The sequence below is a fragment of the Garra rufa genome, chromosome 18 (assembly GCF_049309525.1).
Source record: "Garra rufa chromosome 18, GarRuf1.0, whole genome shotgun sequence".
In the NCBI taxonomy this organism is placed as follows: Eukaryota; Metazoa; Chordata; class Actinopteri; order Cypriniformes; family Cyprinidae; genus Garra; species Garra rufa.
Window position 1 is genome coordinate 28,406,759 of NC_133378.1, and position 18,240 is coordinate 28,424,998.

Genomic DNA, 18,240 nt, shown 5'->3' on the forward strand with positions numbered 1-18,240 from the left:
AAAACTTTCACTAGCCTAACTAATGCACAGACTGCTGTGAGCTGCAGTGACAACATAACCATTTAAACTTCTAAACTATTACCTTTAATGGAGATTTGAGATTTTAGCCGCCAATCACTCCCTGTCACTGACACTGCGCTCCGCTAAACTAGGATGTTTTTTTCTCTCTCAACCAACCTCTGTTTTGGATTTGCACAAACTGCATTGCAATTAGTGGCGTGTGATATGACGATTTTTGATTGTGGACAATTAAAAGGTCTCCACAATCTGCTTTTGAAGAAATATTTCTTTTACTGTTTCGTACAGCGCACATTCTGTCAGATACAATTCTGGCGCCTTCGTCTCAATATACTGTAGAACGTGGCATACATTCACATCAAAAGATAACTCAGTGGCAGAGTTCCACTCATGCAGGGCCCAGGGGCGTAATTTCCACTGAAGACATGCTTTTCAAAATCCCTTTTGTGTCCTCCCACTTTTAAATGGTTTTATTAAAGTAATCGCTTTTATTGTAGAATGCACGCTCCGCGCCGTCGAGAGTTTCGCGCGATAGTTAAACGAAACCAAAAGTAAAACCCGCACACGCATTTAAAAGCTATTTTAATACCCCACGTTTAGAGAGCGACTTACCAATGCGCGCAAATTAGGCTACATAAAATATCTATGCTGTTATTAGTATGTGGGCTATAATAAGATGTGTGGTTGTCTATAGCTCTGTATCATGCTTGAAAAGTTCGGTCTCTTATTTGCACTTTAAATATTGAAAGAGTAGCCTACTTTCATTATAGCTGCATTCATTGTCTACAGGACAAAGAAAGAACGGTGTTTATTTGTTTGTTATTTATACTGCATATTGTTTAAAAATGCAGTGGTTGTCTCTAATTTAAATGGCTGTACCTATAAAAGAGAAAATAATCATCTTGTTCATGTACTCAAATTTTCATTCATTCTTGTCCCTTACTTAAGGCGTAAAATAAATATATAAAAAAGGCTTTCAGAATCAGCCCATTTGCTTGTAAAACATTGGCAATCAAAATCGGCCAAGAAGAATCAAGATTGGCGCATTACTAAAAATAAATTGGGTGCTCCTAAATTTTTTTTGGTGCTCCTAACTTTTTGAAGTTGGGAGTACCAGTGCTACCATGTAAAAAAGTTAATTTCGAGCCCTGGGGTAATTTTCATTTTTGTGTGAACTATCCCTTAAAGACCATAAACATATAGTATGCAGATACATGTGTGACCCTGGACCACAAAACCATTCTAAAGTAGCATGGGTATACTTGTAGCAAAAGTTAAAAATACATTGTATGGGTCAAAATTATTGATTTTTCTTTTATGCCAAAAATCATTAGGATATTAAGTAAAGATCATGTTCCATAAAGACATTTTATAAATCGCGTATCGTAAACATATCGAAACGTAATTTTTGATTAGTTATATGCATGGCTAAGAACTTCATTTGGACAACTTTAAAGTTGATTTTCTCAATATTTAGATTTTTTTGCACCCCCAGATTCTAGATTTTTGGCCAAATATAGTCCTATTCTAACAAACCACACTAAAAATTGATCCTTATGACTGGTTTTGTGGTCTAGGGTCACATATGCACTGTAACATGCATTTTCACGATGCTGTTGCCCATAAACTGAACACTAAGAACAGTTATTTCTTTCATATCAGAAGCTGACCTGAAAGAGTGAACTAACTATAGAAGAACACAGGTTAAGAGTATGCCTATAGCGCCCCTTGTGGCAATGATGACAATGTAGCACATACTCGAGGCTTGTTTCAGAATTCAACAGCGCATGAAATTGGGCTTGCATAGCAGGAAGTGTTTGCCAGAATTTGGGCCTAAACATAACTCTGAAAACTGACTGATCATGAAGGATTTTGATCTAGGAATACATCCTACCAGAATAAATAATGTTAAGCATCATGAATAGAAATGTGTTTAATATGCTAAGTGTTTGAGAAAGGCTACAAAATACATGTGAACTGTGTGTAAGAGAGGTGTCTGTGTGAGTCGGAGAGTGTGTAAGACAGAGGCTGTGGGCTGAGATGGATGGAGATGAGAGCGCGGGCTACTGGGACAGCTGACGCACAATGACGGGAAATTGGATGGCTGCTATGATGAAGAGCAGGTGGAGGCAGGTGTGAGAGAGGGAGACGCTGATGTTTACGGATGAGGGGATCGTTATAGAGGAGGTCCCACGTGCTCTGCTCTGATGTGGCCTTATGTAGCACTGACACAGCAGCTCTGCGGGAGACTGAAAGCATGTGCCAAAACACAAATAATGGCGAAAATCTGAGAGAAAACCTGAGGAAAGAGCAATAGAGAACTCGTAAAGTCTTGAATACATTTATCAACAACATTCAATTTCTAAAAAAAAAAAGCTATTTTGATAGTTTCTGAAGGGCTTAAAAGTGAATAATGTCTAGGTGGTGTAACTGGCTAGAGATTGGAGATTACATTTTTGAAACAACCAGTATACGTGACGCTGGACCACAAAACTTTTATGCCAAAAATCAAGTAAAGATCATGTTTCATGAAGATAATTTGTAAATTTCCTACCGTAAATATATCACAACCTTATTATTGATGAGTAATATGCATTGAGAAGAACATTTGGGCAACTTTAAAGGCGATTCCAGATCTTTGATTAGACAAATATTGTCCTATCCCAACAAACCATACATCAAAGCTTATTTAGCTTTCAGATGATGTATAAATCTCAAATTCAAAAAATGTACTCTAATGACTGTTTGTGGTCCAGGGTCATATATGAATAAAGTATCTAGTCAGAATCTTTCGAATAAGCACAAATAAAATAGTAAAACGTTCAAAATTATTAATCAATAATTATTATTCATATTTGCAAAAGTCAGTATTTAAAAAAAAAAATCTTATTTTTATAAAAATGCACATTTTGCTCAGGTACTATGAGGTAACCCTGAGAAAATGACACCGGTAAAAAAACATAAAAAAAATAAAATTGTAATAAAATATATAATATATACATATTACATAAGTTAAAGTTCTATGTCAACAACCCCAGTCAGCTATTGCACCTTAGAGGCATTATTCCTCAAAATAACGATGGAAATGCACAGAAAATATCAGCTGAAATGGCAAGAAACAGCAATGAGAACTTGCTTTATTCTACCCAGATCAAATTATTCACTGGCAGCTAGCCATATGGAGTAGGTGGACAAACCACAAAATCACCTACAAACTAATATCCAGATTCTGGATTCCAGAATAGGTTAAGACTTTACATTTTATAGCTTTAAGATGTTGACTTTCAGCAGGCTGAAGGAACATATACACTATTTGTTATTTTGTATTGTGCTTCTGCAGCATGTATGACCTGAATCAGTGCAGAAAGCTGGATGAGTCAAGAGGGCGTGTGAACGAACAGTGTCTGAATATTAATGCACAATCCTTGACTGAGATCCATGTGTACGTGTGCGACATACTCTTGCCCTTCACACTTTAACGCTGCTGTTTGTAAATACTGGAAAAAAAACACACCCATCAGCTTTCATAAAGCTCATAACCAGGATCCAAATATTCCTACACCGTATAATTCACACATCCAGGGCCAGCGACCAGACATAAAAAGTCAAACTCCTCTTCACCTGTTCTCTTACAGTAGCCGCAAGCCACGAGGCCTAAGCCTTCTCAATCAATACTCAGCCGCTGATCCATGCGACAGCATAAACTTTCAACTTACCACATCGGCACCTCATAACAGACATTAATCCCACGGCCCCGAAATCAATACGCCATCATTTCTCTTTTGTGTATTCAGCACCCTAAACAATCCGGCAATAACAAACACAAGCAAACACGGGCTGTATTAATGTCCCCATCCGTTAAAACAGTCTAATGAAGCTTCGTCTCATAAATGACTCTGTCTGGGAGCGTAAGCAACGTTAAATATACATTACTCTGGGCCTGGGAAGTGTGCGGTCAGGGGCGCGCCGAGCACACATTTGGTGTGGCTACACAAACAACCGGCTATGAATAAATAAATGCAGAGCGGTGCCTGTCCGGACAAAAAGGAAGAGTCTGCCTCACGCCTCAGGCTAATTTACACCAGCCTAGCGGCCGCAAACAAATATAGAGAAGATGACGAGGTGAGGGGGTTCAGCTCATCAGATAGGTCAGAAAATGGAAATGCAATATCGATCTTTAAAGCACGATGCATGCGTGCCAGGGCCGACATTTAGACAACGGTGAGATTTCAAAGCATGTCACGAAGCTTTGAAATGAAAGCAAGTCTGTAAAGTGCATCTAGCTGAATAACTGATCACAGTTTAACAAGTTTTCAAGCATCACGGACAGCTCCTGACACGTTGGCGCTCTATGCCAAATTTAGTGGGTCTGACAGGCACAGTGTGTAAGACAGATCGTGAAGAGAAAACAAGAGCATCCATCTCTCCTTCTATATGAGCATGCTTGTTTATTTTAATGAGCATGTATGTGAAGTGGGACAGGGAGATGTATACTGGAAAAGATGGTCCAACTCATTCGGGTCCTCAACGGAGAAGCCATACCTTGCCATCAATCATGGGGAGAAGGCTGGGGAGGGAAGGAGGAAGACAGAAATGGGGAGAGAGATAAACAGAGAGAGAGAGAGACATGGGGGTGGAGGCGGTTGCAGGTTTGCTGCCAGTTTCTTGATTAATCTGGACAATATTCTGTCTTATGAGTCATTTCATTCCCCAACATAGCACAGCTCTCCTCTTGCACAATAAAGAGGTCTCGGCAAAGGCTATTGACCACTTTCTAAAGATCTGCCAGCCTGGAAGACAAATGAAGTGTGGCCTCACATTCAGTCGTATTAATATAATAATGATATCCGGGTCCGTGTCCCCGGCCGCCACACCTCAGCCCCGTAATGTAGGATTAGATGAAGAAGGAGAGCTGAGGAATTACATTCGATTAGCACTAAACAAGAGAATGAGACGTGGAGCGATTAAATCAATCAAGTGCGGGACCGGGACAGTCGCAGAGGGAGTGTGTGTATGCGCTGTATGTGTGAGAGATAATATGCCCTTAACACCTCGAATCTCTAAACAGTCATTCCCTCTCCCAGACAGTCTATTCTGCGTGAGTGAGAACTTTTCAGAGGGGCCAACGAGGTGCAACGCATTCTGGGTAAGCGGCGATAATACGTCCCCTCAGCAGATCTCTGCCGTTATGCAGAGCGAGAAGAGCAGAGCTGCGCAATACCACCGAGACATGCCTGGAAGAATGAGCCGCTATCTGAGGGAAAAGCGTTTTAGAGGGAAGGAGTGCCGAGATTCCTCATAGGCTTCTTTTCTCATTACCTCCTCTCCTCCCCTGTCTTATTACTGAGACTTTTCTCAATAAAGAAGATCTGGACTGGATAAAAAGACAGCCACACTTGCAGTCTCTTTGCTCTCTATATGCTTGCCGCTTCTTTCGCTCCCTCTCTGTGATCACATTCCCTGAAAATGGAGTTTTGTGTCATCGTTTGAGGCTGTGACTTGGATTGGGTTATGTGCATTCTTAGCATCCATGTAACCTTTGTGAATCTGCACTCTGGGACGAAAGTGTTGCATAGACAGAATTTTGACTCAACAACAAAAGGCCTGTTCCACATTAGCATCTTATTTTGGCTTGGGAGCCAGAATAGATGCCCACTTGCCCACAAAAAAAGCTGACTCATATGTAAAAATGATCAACGTGAGTTTGCTTTATATTTACAGTTACACTTCACGCTCAAAAGTTTGGGGTTGGTAAGATTTAAAAAAAATGTTTTTAAAAATGATTCTCTATGTAGATGCATTTATTTGAACAAAAAAAGTAATATTGTGAAACACAATTTAAAATGTTTTCTATTTAATAGATTTTAAAATGTAACTTCTTCCTGTGATCGCAATACAGAATTGTCAGCAGCCTTCTTCAGTGTCTTCAGTGTCACATGATCCTTAAGAAATCTTATTCGGATTTGGTGCTCAAGAAACATTATTATAAATGTTGAAAACAGCTGTTCAAATTAATATTTTTGTGTTTCTTTGATGAATGATCCACAGCTGTGTTTTTTGTTTAGTGATTAGTTTAGTGAACAGTTAAACTGTCCACTGTTCTTAAGAAAAATTCTTCAGGTTCCACAAATTATTTTTTTTCCAGAATTTCTGTGTTTGAACCCTTTCAAACAATGGCTGTATGATTTTGGGATCCATCTTTCCACACTGAGGACAACTGAGGGACTCATATGCAACTATTACAAAAGATTAAAAGCTCACTGATGCTTCAAAAGGAAATAAAATGCATCAAGAACTGGAGGGTGAAAACTTTTGGAATTTGAAGATCAGGGCAAATTTAACTTATTTTGTCTTCTGGGAAACATGCAAGTATCTTCTGTAGCTTCCGAAGGGCAGTACTAAATGAAGAAATATGATATTTAGGCAAAATAAGAAAAATGTACACATCTTCATTCTGTTCAAAAGTTTACACCCCGGCTCTTAATGCATCGTTTTTTCTTCTGAAGCATTAATGAGCGTTTGACCCTTCTGCAATAGTTGCATATAAATATCACACACCCCTCGGCTAATCAGATTTGAGAGCCAGACCTTTTTTTCTTTTTTTCGTCTTGACGATTACTTTTGGTCAATTTAATGTGGCCTTGCTGAATAAAAGTACTAATTTCTTTTATAATAGACTGACTCCAAACTTTTGAGCAGTCAAGCAACTTAGAAAAAAGCTCTATGTAAAGTAAACTTACTAATTAAAGCAGCTCAAACAAAACTTTAGATATCTTTCAAGTATTTGATTACAAACATGGCAAAACTGATGAGATTTTTATGCAAAATGTATCAGACAGTCAGCGAACGGACAATGGGCGGTCTGTCTGAAGCTGAGACTACTGGGAAACAGTGAAGGTACCGCCAGGCCCCGGAGACTGATACCATATGTGTAAGACAAAGTCATGCTGGAACAACCTGCTCTATCCTGGACACAGAAATTGTGAAGCAGCAGTGAAGCAGAACATGAGTCAGCTCAGAGGATACCGAGAAAACATGGGACAGACTAAGAATAATATTTCTGTGAAGATAGAAATGTTGCTTCGCAGGCTTTCACCTTCCTGTAATAAGTAAGATGCTGCTGAATCACTAATGTTCTTCCAATTAAGAGCATTTTGTATCGGTGAACCCTAGAAAACAGTGTTTTTAACATTTTAATTAGTGACTGCAAAGTCAAGCCTTATTGTTGCTGTTGTTCATCTTTAGGGTTTGAGATCTACACAAACACCTGTTAAACTTCGGCTAGTGATTTGACCCACATTGTTAATCAAAAAATGTGATACTAATTCAGATTATTGAATCATTTTGCCTTTTGATCAGTGAGAAATGTTTTTAGATGTGCAAAAAGTCATGCAATTGTTGTGTTTCATGACTAATGGCTGCTGTCACTTCCGAGCCCATCCCTAGTATATGTCTTGAAAGCATGAATATCTATCTTCTGTGCTCTTTTAAAGGCTTCATCTGCATGCGATTCCTCCCTGGACCTCTCCCTGCGCTGGGCTGTAGTTTCGAGGTTAGCTTTGATCAGTCTGTGAGCTCAGGCTCCAGCGGACTGAGGGGTTACGTTTAATCTCCCTGCCTGTCTCCATTACAGCTGAATTACACTTGAAGGTGTGCGGCTCAGCTCCAAATGAAAAGGCGGAAAGAGCGGTAAAAAATATGGTGGCTTCAGAAAAATAACAATAGGTTACTGAGTTCCCAACAGGTGTCCAAGTCTCCGCCAGTCTTACCTGTAAAAGCCAGTAGCACCTGCGGTGGAAGGTGGGGATGATGGAGGAGTGGACGTAACAGCCGTACAGACACTAGGGAAAGAAACACACAGAAACACATGGTTAGTAGAGAACACAAAGGCTAAGTCTGAAAAACAAGGTCATGGTAGGGGTTATGAGGGAGGGTCTGTCTAGAAAATACCTATTTCTATATATAAAGTGTAATATATAATTTATATAAAAGAAGTAAGAAATCCAAAAACTAACAGCAACATTGCTGGCACTAGTGACCAGTACAGGTTGAGGAGCGACTCTCGCCCATGTGGCCAGAGACCGGACGGGACACTCTGAGGTCTGCCAGGGCCGGAATAAGTCATGTGGTTTTGAGAAGACATCTGTGATGCTGTGCTGTTGCTGGGTGCCGGCTTTCTACCCAAACATATTGTTTGCAAGCACTCAAGCCAAAGAGCTTGGCTCTTTCTGGAATAAATCAAATATCCATTTCTATGGTTACGGCTCCTCTACAATGCACACAGGGAATATTTATTTACCTGCAGAGAATTGGAAAACAAAGCAGTCTTGGTGCATTCACACACACACTTGCATGGATGTATGCACACGTGTACACACAAGCCTGCGATACACACACACATACCATGCACTATAAAATAATGGATTTTTTGAAGTTCTAAGGGAGGTTAAGGTCACCGTTATACCGCGATGACAAGCTAATGTGGAATATGATTAGGAATGTGTTTATTGTTGGCTGTGCGAGACTAAACCAAAGTTAAAATCGCAAAGTGTGCAAATGAAAACTACTGTAGAGTTCAATTCAAGGTAGAGATACGTTTTTCTGTAGCACTCTTCACAATAACGTTTCAAAAGAGCTCTACAAAAGATCAGAGCCTTGACAATTCCTAACACGGTATAGAAAATAGGAGGATCAAACCTTGAGACAAAACAAATCTCTGTATGAGAAACTCACTCTCCTCTGGTCAGCAAGATGGTTTCTACAAAACCATATACCGACTGCTTTTGATTAAGCATAAAAAAAACATATACTCAAGGTTTTAAAAGATCAATATACTACATGATATGGGTCCATAGTGAAAAATAATATGGATGTCTATTATCCAGTGTATGCTGTTCACAGTGTGCCATTTTTCTATATGCACAGAATCCCCAGCTGACCTACGACATTTACTGAAAGGAGCAGTACACACAGAGCATACTGCACAGAACAGTGTATCCCAAAATGCAAAGCACTTCCAAATGACCTTTCATGTCTAGTATGACGAATGAACTATGAATAGGTTAATATCAGCCAGAATTTTTACAACTTTTGTAATGACTTATTTGATCAGATTGCCAAAAGTTACGATTCATTGCTGTTCAAAAGTTCAGGAGGATTATGATCAGGACAACTGTTTTCAACATTGATAATAAAAAAGTTTCTTGTGCAGCAATTCAGCATATTAGAATGATTTCTGAAGGATCATGTGATACTGAAGTCTGGAGTAACTGCTGCTGAAAATTCAGCTTTGCCATAGCAATAAATTACATTTAAAAATATATCATAATTGTACTAATATACTTCAGTTTTTACTGTGTTTTTTAATCAAATTAATCATCATGAGAGACTTCTTTCTAAAACATTAAAACATCTTATCGATCCACATTTTTAAATGGTAGTGTACATAGTGCATATGTGACCAGGACCACAAAACCAGTCATAAGGGTACATTTTTTGAAATTGACATTTTTACATCATGAAAGCTGAATAAATAAGCTTTCCATCTAAATATTTTGAAAATCGCCTTTAAAGTTGTCCAAATTAAGTTCGTAGCAATTCATAGTACTAATCAAAAATTAAGTTCTGATATATTTACAGCAGGAAATTTATTAAATATCTTCATGGAACATGATCTTTACTGAGAAATCGTATAATAAAAATAAAAATTAAAATCGTATACAACGTATTGTTGGCTATTGCTACAAATATACCCGTGCTACTTACGACTGGTTTTGTGGTCCAGGGTCACATATTTTTCCCCACAAAACTGGGAAAAAATAAACAAAAATGCTCACAAGCATTTTTATTTTTGTAATAGCAGCAGTATGCAAATTGCTGAATTAAACATGCAATGTAGTGAGGCCATATTACAAGACAGTTTTCCATTCAGAACATTCAGTCAAAGTCTGTCTTTCTCTTTCTTTCTAGCACCAGCGGCAGCATAAAACAAACAAGCGAGTGTGTCTTTGTGCTAACACAGATTCCCCGGCCATGTCAATGCACTCAGACACTCCTGAGCAAACAAACACTATAGTCAGCAGAGCATTGAGGTCCAGAGTCTCTCACAGGTTCCATCTTACTCCTCTGCTAATCCGAGAGAGGGCAGATAGACAGAGGAGATCTCTGCAAAGCTTTTTACCAGTGGTGGTTTCTCAGAGCAGGCAAGGGAAGCAGTGCCTCTTCATTTCAAAAGTCCATCAAACGCCACTGCCTTTCTACGCAGGGCTTCCATGGAGCTCTGGATCCAAACGTACAAGAACACATTTCTCCATCTCCATCTGACAGATAACGTCTGTATGTGCATGTCTGCTATATGTACCAGTCCGAGCGCTGTGAGCGTCTGTTCCGCAGTATTGACAGGTGTGTGCGGTTCCTTACTGTTCATCCCACTGTGCGGACTGGAGAGTGAATAAATTAGCCCCAGGCAGCTTCTGTTTACTCAGTTTAAGAAATACACAAAGTGTTCAGCAGGCATAAACAAGATGCCTGGGCCGTGTCAGACTGTAGCACCTGTCAGAGCTGATACGGGAATCAATGTGCACCATCCATCGGCTACACACATGCTGTTTGCACACTGTCAGAGCTTACACACATACACAACAATATAGCTTTGTTACAAAATCTAGCGAGCTGCCTGTTGCCTACATAGGCAGCTGCTTTCTGACAGTGACTGAACCTCAAATGTGAATGATTTGGAGCGATTTAGATCACCAGCAACTTTTTGTGCCATGCAAAACAGGAAGGATCGACTCTTGAATTTATTGAATTGAAGCTAATTTTTATTGCATTACATTTTTGTGTCATTTTTCTACTATATTTTTAATAAATTTATTTTATTCTTCTTCCCACTGTGTGGACTAGAGAGCAAATAAATTAGCCCCAGGCAGCCTTTGTATTGGTCTTCTGTCATTAGGTTTCTGAACAAAGCATAGATGTAAATTATAAAATATGTCCACACACAAACAAACCCAGGTTATGCTGACCAATTCGCACTCTCCCAAAACATTTGATATAATACACACAACAACAAAGCAAATGAGAAAACCGTAAACCTCTAACGCAGACTAGCTTATCAGTAATTCAGGACAAATATCATTCAGCTCTTTGCTGATTCTCTCTCAAGGCTGCGTGGCAATGTGACAAACTGACAATGACAGAAGCCATTATTTGCTGTCTGTGGGCTGTGACAAATGACAGCACATCAAATGGCAAGCAATTAAGGCATAATTATATTCCCACAATCACGCAGGACTTCTCTCCATTTCTCAATCTGACTTACTCATTGTTTGAAGCAACAGCAAGACTACAAATTACGAACTGTTTCAAATGCATATCTAAAACAGACCATAGATGAGATTTTTTTGGCCATTTGGAATAAAAAAATAGTGGGGTCAGTCTATGTCAATTGGTTTAAAAATTGTAAAGTTGGTTGCTTAATTGACTGATTATCTCTATGTAGTATTGTAAAACCAAAAGTTTTTTTTTTTTTTAATTTTTTTATTAAAAATGCTCAACAACCTTCACTGGACCACTCCTGGGCCACAGTGAAAAATGTGTATTAACATTGTGTTCAGAATTTTTCTCTGTCCAAAAGTAAATACTGAGCATAATACGCAGAATATATGGTTCTGCTCAAGGACATCTACAGTAGTTTATTGTGCCTGAAACTAAACTTTTTAAAACCTCATTGTATCAAGTCGGAATCTTCTTAAAATTACTTTGTTTCCAGGCAGACTTATACACAACACAACCAATCAGATTGCAAATGGTCATTGCTTATGCTTGCCATTTTTGTGTAAGACTATGGTCCATGTGGTCTCAGTAATGGTCAACAGAGGGGATAACACTTTGGTCAGATGTTACATGGTCAGTGGAGCTGTGATTAGGACACGCTAATTGTGCATGTCGTCATAGCAGGTGTTATGCTGAGCCATCAATCAAGGCAGGCGGGCAGGCAATGAAGGCAAGGTGTCCAACCTGCCGAAGATGTGAGACTCTCTCATTAGCCCATAATGATGTGTGAAGGCACTCTTAATCAGACCATGGCATCTTAAGTATGGTGCCAATTTGCTGTTTTATGATGTGACGACGTGTGTTGTGATACTGGATGCTCGCAATGAACCTCATCAGGGTAGATGCTGTTTAATGTGATGCGAATGTAAATGAGGCTGTGAGGAACAGACATATGGTCCATTCAATACATTGCACAGTATTCAATAGTGCAAGACAATACAGGTGAATAGGGTAAACATTTAAACTAATAGAAATCGTAATACTTTCTTTAAATGATTAATCAGAGTAAACTACCAGTCGAAAGTTTTTAAAAGATAAAAATATTTTTTATGTTTTTAAAGAAGTCTCTTCTACTGACCAAGCCTGCATTTATTTGATCCAAAGCACAGCAAAAACAGTACTAATAGTACAATTATTATTATTTTTTTTTAAAGATTATTTTTTTGGAATTTTTGCCTTTATTACGATAGGATAGATCAAACATGGCAGGAAGCGAAGTGGAAAGAGGTGGGGGGCGGGATCGGGAAAGGTCCTCGAGCTGCCCACAAGGCTATCGGCGCAGACACAAATATTTTTTCTATTTCAATATATTTTGAAATGTAATTTATTCCTGTGATTTCAAAGCTGAATTTTTAGCATGATTACTCCAGTCACATGATCCTGCAGAAATCATTCTAATATTCTGATTTGCTGCTCAAAAACATTTATTATTATTATTATGTTGAAAACAGCTGAGTAGATGTTTTTTTTTAGGTTTCTTTGATGAATAAAAAGTTAAATGGAAAAAATGGAAATCTTTTGTAACATTATTGTAACGCATCCTTGCTACATAAGAGTATTAATTTACAAAAGCTGTTTATTTTAGATAAATGCTGATGTTTTAAATATTGATAATAATAATAAAATTGTTTCTTGAACAGCAAATCAGAATGATTTCTGATGGATCATGCGACATTGAAAACTGGAGTAATGAGCTTTATTGCATAATTGCATTATAAAATATATTTTAAGTTATTTTAAATAGTAAAAATATTTCACAATATGATTGCTTTTGCTGTATTTTGGATCAAATATATGCAGGCTTGATAAGCAGAAGAGAGTTAAAAATGTAAAACCTTACTGTTCAAAAACTTTTGACTGGTAGTGTACATTAAGACAACTGGTTTGTATTAAAAATCCTCTGAAATGTTATGTTTAAATATAAAAATGAGGCATTATCTAATGAAATTTGCACTAATTTTCATACATTTCCAGAACAGATATGTATATAACAGGTTCAAAACTTATGTTCTTTTGTCAGATTTCAGAAATCTCTTTATATTACTTAATAAATTAGAAAACACTGGCAACATTTTGCCTGTAGTGTCTTTCCATTTAAAACAGACTCATATTCTATACCTCACAGCCTTATTTTCATTTGCGTCAAATTAAATATCATGCCTACCCTGATAGAGGCCCATAAGTCTCTGAGGGAAACCAGACACTGCAGGGTGTTTGTCTAGTCTGGTATAGCAGCCATACCGAATCCCGCGCTAACCTTGATAGAGTTTTGTCTTAGCACTTGCTACACAAGGAATAATTTATCAGACACTGAATCCAGTTGGGAATACTCAATCATACAATTTGAGAGCGCATTGGCGACAACTTGATGAATTACCTCGTAGAGTGATATAGTGAGCCGAGACCTTGTAGATAATCAAGACAAATCTATTACCAATCACTCGAACATGTACATTTGTCATGCCTTACTCTTCTTTCAGCAATACTGAACAGATCGGGATAACTAAGTGCGTACATGACATGCAAACGCTTACAGGTATGTCCGGGTTATGAAATCTTGTGCCATCGGATCTACTACAGAGTCACTGTTTCATTAAGAAGATCAAGTTCTGTATTAGCAATCAGGCATATATAAGTAGACCTGCCTCAGGGCTGTGGATTGAGCCTGAGGCAAAGACACAAATATGTCTCCTGTCCTGCAAGTTATTCAGTCTCTTTCAGGGGAGAACAGGTCTGCCGAACCCAAATGGCTAGTTAAAGCAGTAACAGGCTGTCACTACGATTCAGACTGCCACATAGCCAATCACTTCCTACTTCCTTTCCAAACTGATAACATTTCTGCACCTGTTTGTGCAGAAAGCTCTACACTTTCAGAAAAAAATCTTCAGAAAAATGGAAAAGGTACTGTCAGGACATTGCAATGCAATGCATAAAACAACACAATGCAATATATAAAACACGTGCAAAAATAACACAATTCAGAATCATCTCAATGAGATTAGCCAACTTCAGCTGTGTGAAACTAAATGAAGGGAAGAAGACCATGATCGTCACTGAACAATAACGCTTACACATAATAGAAAGCCTTATTGTAATTTGGTTTCTAAAAATACTTTGCACATTGAAAATAAACAAAAACTGTTTATACACAGACCCCGAACGAGGGAATTAATTACTCGAGCTGGACAAGTAAACACAGCCATACATCAATATCACAAACACAACAATAACACAGAGGAAATATTGTACAACTAAGGCTGTCCAATATCATTGCACGCTGAGAGAGAGAGAAAGAGAGATAAGGAGGAGGAATAGTGTGCGTACAACCCACACTCATGCCTGTGACAGTACAACAAATGTGTGCGAGTGTGTGTGCACGTCTTTCAGGCAGAAGACACAGTGTCTGTTGATGTTAATGCCAGGCCTCTGGGCTCAGGGCCAAAGGCATTAAGTGGAATCGAATTCCACAAAACTAGCTTTAATCAGCAGGTTTTTAAGGTTAGAATTACCCTCTCTCCTCCAGCCTGCCTGCCAAGGTTAAAGCCCTGCCGGAGCAGGCTGAGGTAATGGGATGGCGGGGTGGCAAAGGCCTCATGCTCCTCTGCTCCTCTACACACAAAACCCCGGCATACTCTCACACATGACGAGCATCCGTGGAATACTGAACAACCCTGTGCTTTCAATTCATCAAGGACAACTGACTGAAGTATGTGTACTATATGCAGTGTGGGTTAGTGGTTAAATGGGTAGTTCAAATTAAAATTCCCAGAATTGAGATTCTGTGCTCATTTGCTCACCCCCACGTTGTTCCAAACCTTGAGTTTTTATTTTTCTGGAGAACACAGAGTAGACATATTGCATAATATTTCCAGTGGGTACTGGTGATGTTAAAAAAAAAAAGTATTCAATGAAACCCTTCCCCTTCTTTGTAACTCTCAGTTTTGATTCAATTTAAAGTGACAGTTCACCCAAAAATGAAAATTCTGTCATTAATTACTTACCCTCATGTCGTTCCAAACCCATAGGACCTTCGTTCATCCTTAGAACGCAAATTAAAATATTTTTGATGAAATCCAAAAGATTTCTAACCCTGCAAAGACAGCAAAGCAACTACTACGTTCAAGGCCCAAAAAGATAGTACGGACATCATTATAATACATAGATAAATGCATAAATAGTCCATGTGACATCAGTGGTTCAACCTCAATTTTCTGAAGCTATGAGTGGTACGTGAACGTGCGCTGAAGATAAGAAATGGTTAAATAAAGTCGTTATTTTTGTTATCTTTGCTCACAAAAAGTATTCTTGTGGCTTCATAAGATTGTGGTTGAACCACTGATGTCAAATGGACTATTTTAATGATGTCCCTTCTACCTTTCTGGGCCTTGAACGTGGTAGGATTGCTGTCTATGCAGGTTCAGAAAGCTCTTGGATTTCATAAAAATTTGTGTTCCGAAGATGAACAAAGGTTTTTTCGGGTTTGGAACGACATGAGGGCAAGTAATTAATTACAGAATTTTCATTTTGGGGGGAACTATCCCTTGTCACGTTGGAGTAAGGAGGAGGTCTGTGTCCAAATGCAGGGGAAGGATATTTTAATCAAACAAAACACAAGTAAACATAAACCAAAAGGCCAACACGGCACAAACTGAACATAAACTGAAACACAAAATAACAAAATCAAGAACACGGTCAAAGGCTAGGGATTTCAAGAACAAAACATAACACACAAGACAGAAGACAATACAGCCAGAATGATTAGTGGGAAATGAGAGTTCTTATAGACCAGATAATTGTGAGCAGGTGTGAGTGTATCAGTGTAAATGACAAAACAGACGTGATGAATCAGAGTGCAGTGCAGGACAGCGACCTCAGGTGGCTGAGGGAAAATCCACAGCCCCGATCATGACATTACCCCCTCCTCAAGGAACGGCTTCCAGACGTTCCACAAGGCTGAAAAAAAAAATCTGGAGGGAGGAGGAATGGAGGAAGGCGAATCAGGGGGAGGGACGGCGGGCCAGGCCCATGCAGCGGAGCCACGCGAGCGGACCTCACCGCCAGAGGAACGCGAGCTAGCCTCGTCGCCAGAAGAACATCAGCGGACGCTGCCGCCTGAGGAACGTGAGCTGGCCTCGCCGCCTGAGGAACGTGAGCTGGCCTCGCCGCCTGAGGAACGTGAGCTGGCCTCGCCGCCTGAGGAACGTGAGCTGGCCTCGCCGCCTGAGGAACGGTAGCTGGCCTCGCCGCCAGAGGAACGTGAGCTGGCCTCGCCGCCAGAGGAACGTGAGCTGGCCTCGCCGCCAGAGGAACGTGAGCTGGCCTCGCCGCCAGAGGAACGTGAGCTGGCCTCGCCGCCAGAGGAACGTGAGCTGGCCTCGCCGCCAGAGGAACGTCAGCGGTCACCGCCGCGTCCGGAACAGAGAGAGCGGTCAACGCCGCGTCAGGAGCAGAGAGAGCGGTCACCGCCGCGTCCGGAGCAGAGAGAGCGGTCACCGCCGCGTCCGGAGCAGAGAGAGCGGTCAACGCCGCGTCAGGAGCAGAGAGAGCGGTCACCGCCGCGTCCGGAGCAGAGAGAGCGGTCACCGCCGCGTCCGGAGCAGAGAGAGCGGTCACTGCCGCCAGAGGAACATGAGCTGGCCTCGCCGCCAGAGGAACGTGAGCTGGCCTCGCCGCCAGAGGAACGTGAGCTGGCCTCGCCGCCAGAGGAACGTGAGCTGGCCTCGCCGCCAGAGGAACGTGAGCTGGCCTCGCCGCCAGAGGAACGTGAGCTGGCCTCGCCGCCAGAGGAACGTGAGCTGGCCTCGCCGCCAGAGGAACGTGAGCTGGCCTCGCCGCCAGAGGAACGTGAGCTGGCCTCGCCGCCAGAGGAACGTCAGCGGTCACCGCCGCGTCCGGAACAGAGAGAGCGGTCAACGCCGCGTCAGGAGCAGAGAGAGCGGTCACCGCCGCGTCCGGAGCAGAGAGAGCGGTCACCGCCGCGTCCGGAGCAGAGAGAGCGGTCAACGCCGCGTCAGGAGCAGAGAGAGCGGTCACCGCCGCGTCCGGAGCAGAGAGAGCGGTCACCGCCGCGTCCGGAGCAGAGAGAGCGGTCACCGCCGCGTCCGGAGCAGAGAGAGCGGTCACCGCCGCATCAGGAGCAGAGAGAGCGGTCACCGCCGCGTCCGGAACAGAGAGAGCGGTCACCGCCGCGTCAGGAGCAGAGAGAGCGGTCACCGCCGCATCAGGAGCAGAGAGAGCGGTCACCGCCGCGTCCGGAGCAGAGAGAGCGGTCACCGCCGCGTCCGGAGCAGAGAGAGCGGTCACCGCCGCGTCCGGAGCAGAGAGAGCGGTCACCGCCGCGTCCGGAGCAGAGAGAGCGGTCACCGCCGCGTCCGGAGCAGAGAGAGCGGTCACCGCCGCGTCCGGAGCAGAGAGAGTGGTCACTTCCGCCTTCCCACGGAAGAGCCACTCCGCCCCCACTGCAAAGCGGGAACGCCGCCGCGCCGACTCGGCCCTACAGGCCTCCATCTCGGCCAGTTGAAGGTAAATGACCTCCTCGAACCGAGCGGTCGCCGCCTCAAACACCGCCGCCTCCTCAGAAGAAAAAAAAATATTCCTCCCCGCTGGACCCATCGTTGCTGGCTGCATTCTGTCACGTTGGAGTAAGGAGGAGGTCTGTGTCCAAATGCAGGGGAAGGATATTTTAATCAAACAAAACACAAGTAAACATAAACCAAAAGGCCAACACGGCACAAACTGAACATAAACTGAAACACAAAATAACAAAATCAAGAACACGGTCAAAGGCTAGGGATTTCAAGAACAAAACATAACACACAAGACAGAAGACAATACAGCCAGAATGATTAGTGGGAAATGAGAGTTCTTATAGACCAGATAATTGTGAGC

At 41.5% G+C, this 18,240-nt stretch overlaps 1 protein-coding gene across 1 annotated transcript in view; it reads right to left on the bottom strand.

Annotated features, from left to right (window-relative positions):
• Positions 1 to 18,240, bottom strand: part of camta1a (calmodulin binding transcription activator 1a) — a 466,321-nt gene that overhangs the window by 90,699 nt on the left and 357,382 nt on the right. The window contains exon 6 of the mRNA XM_073823111.1: positions 7,788 to 7,859. Within this exon, the coding sequence (XP_073679212.1) occupies positions 7,788 to 7,859 (72 nt within the window). The remainder of the gene's footprint in view (positions 1 to 7,787; positions 7,860 to 18,240) is intronic.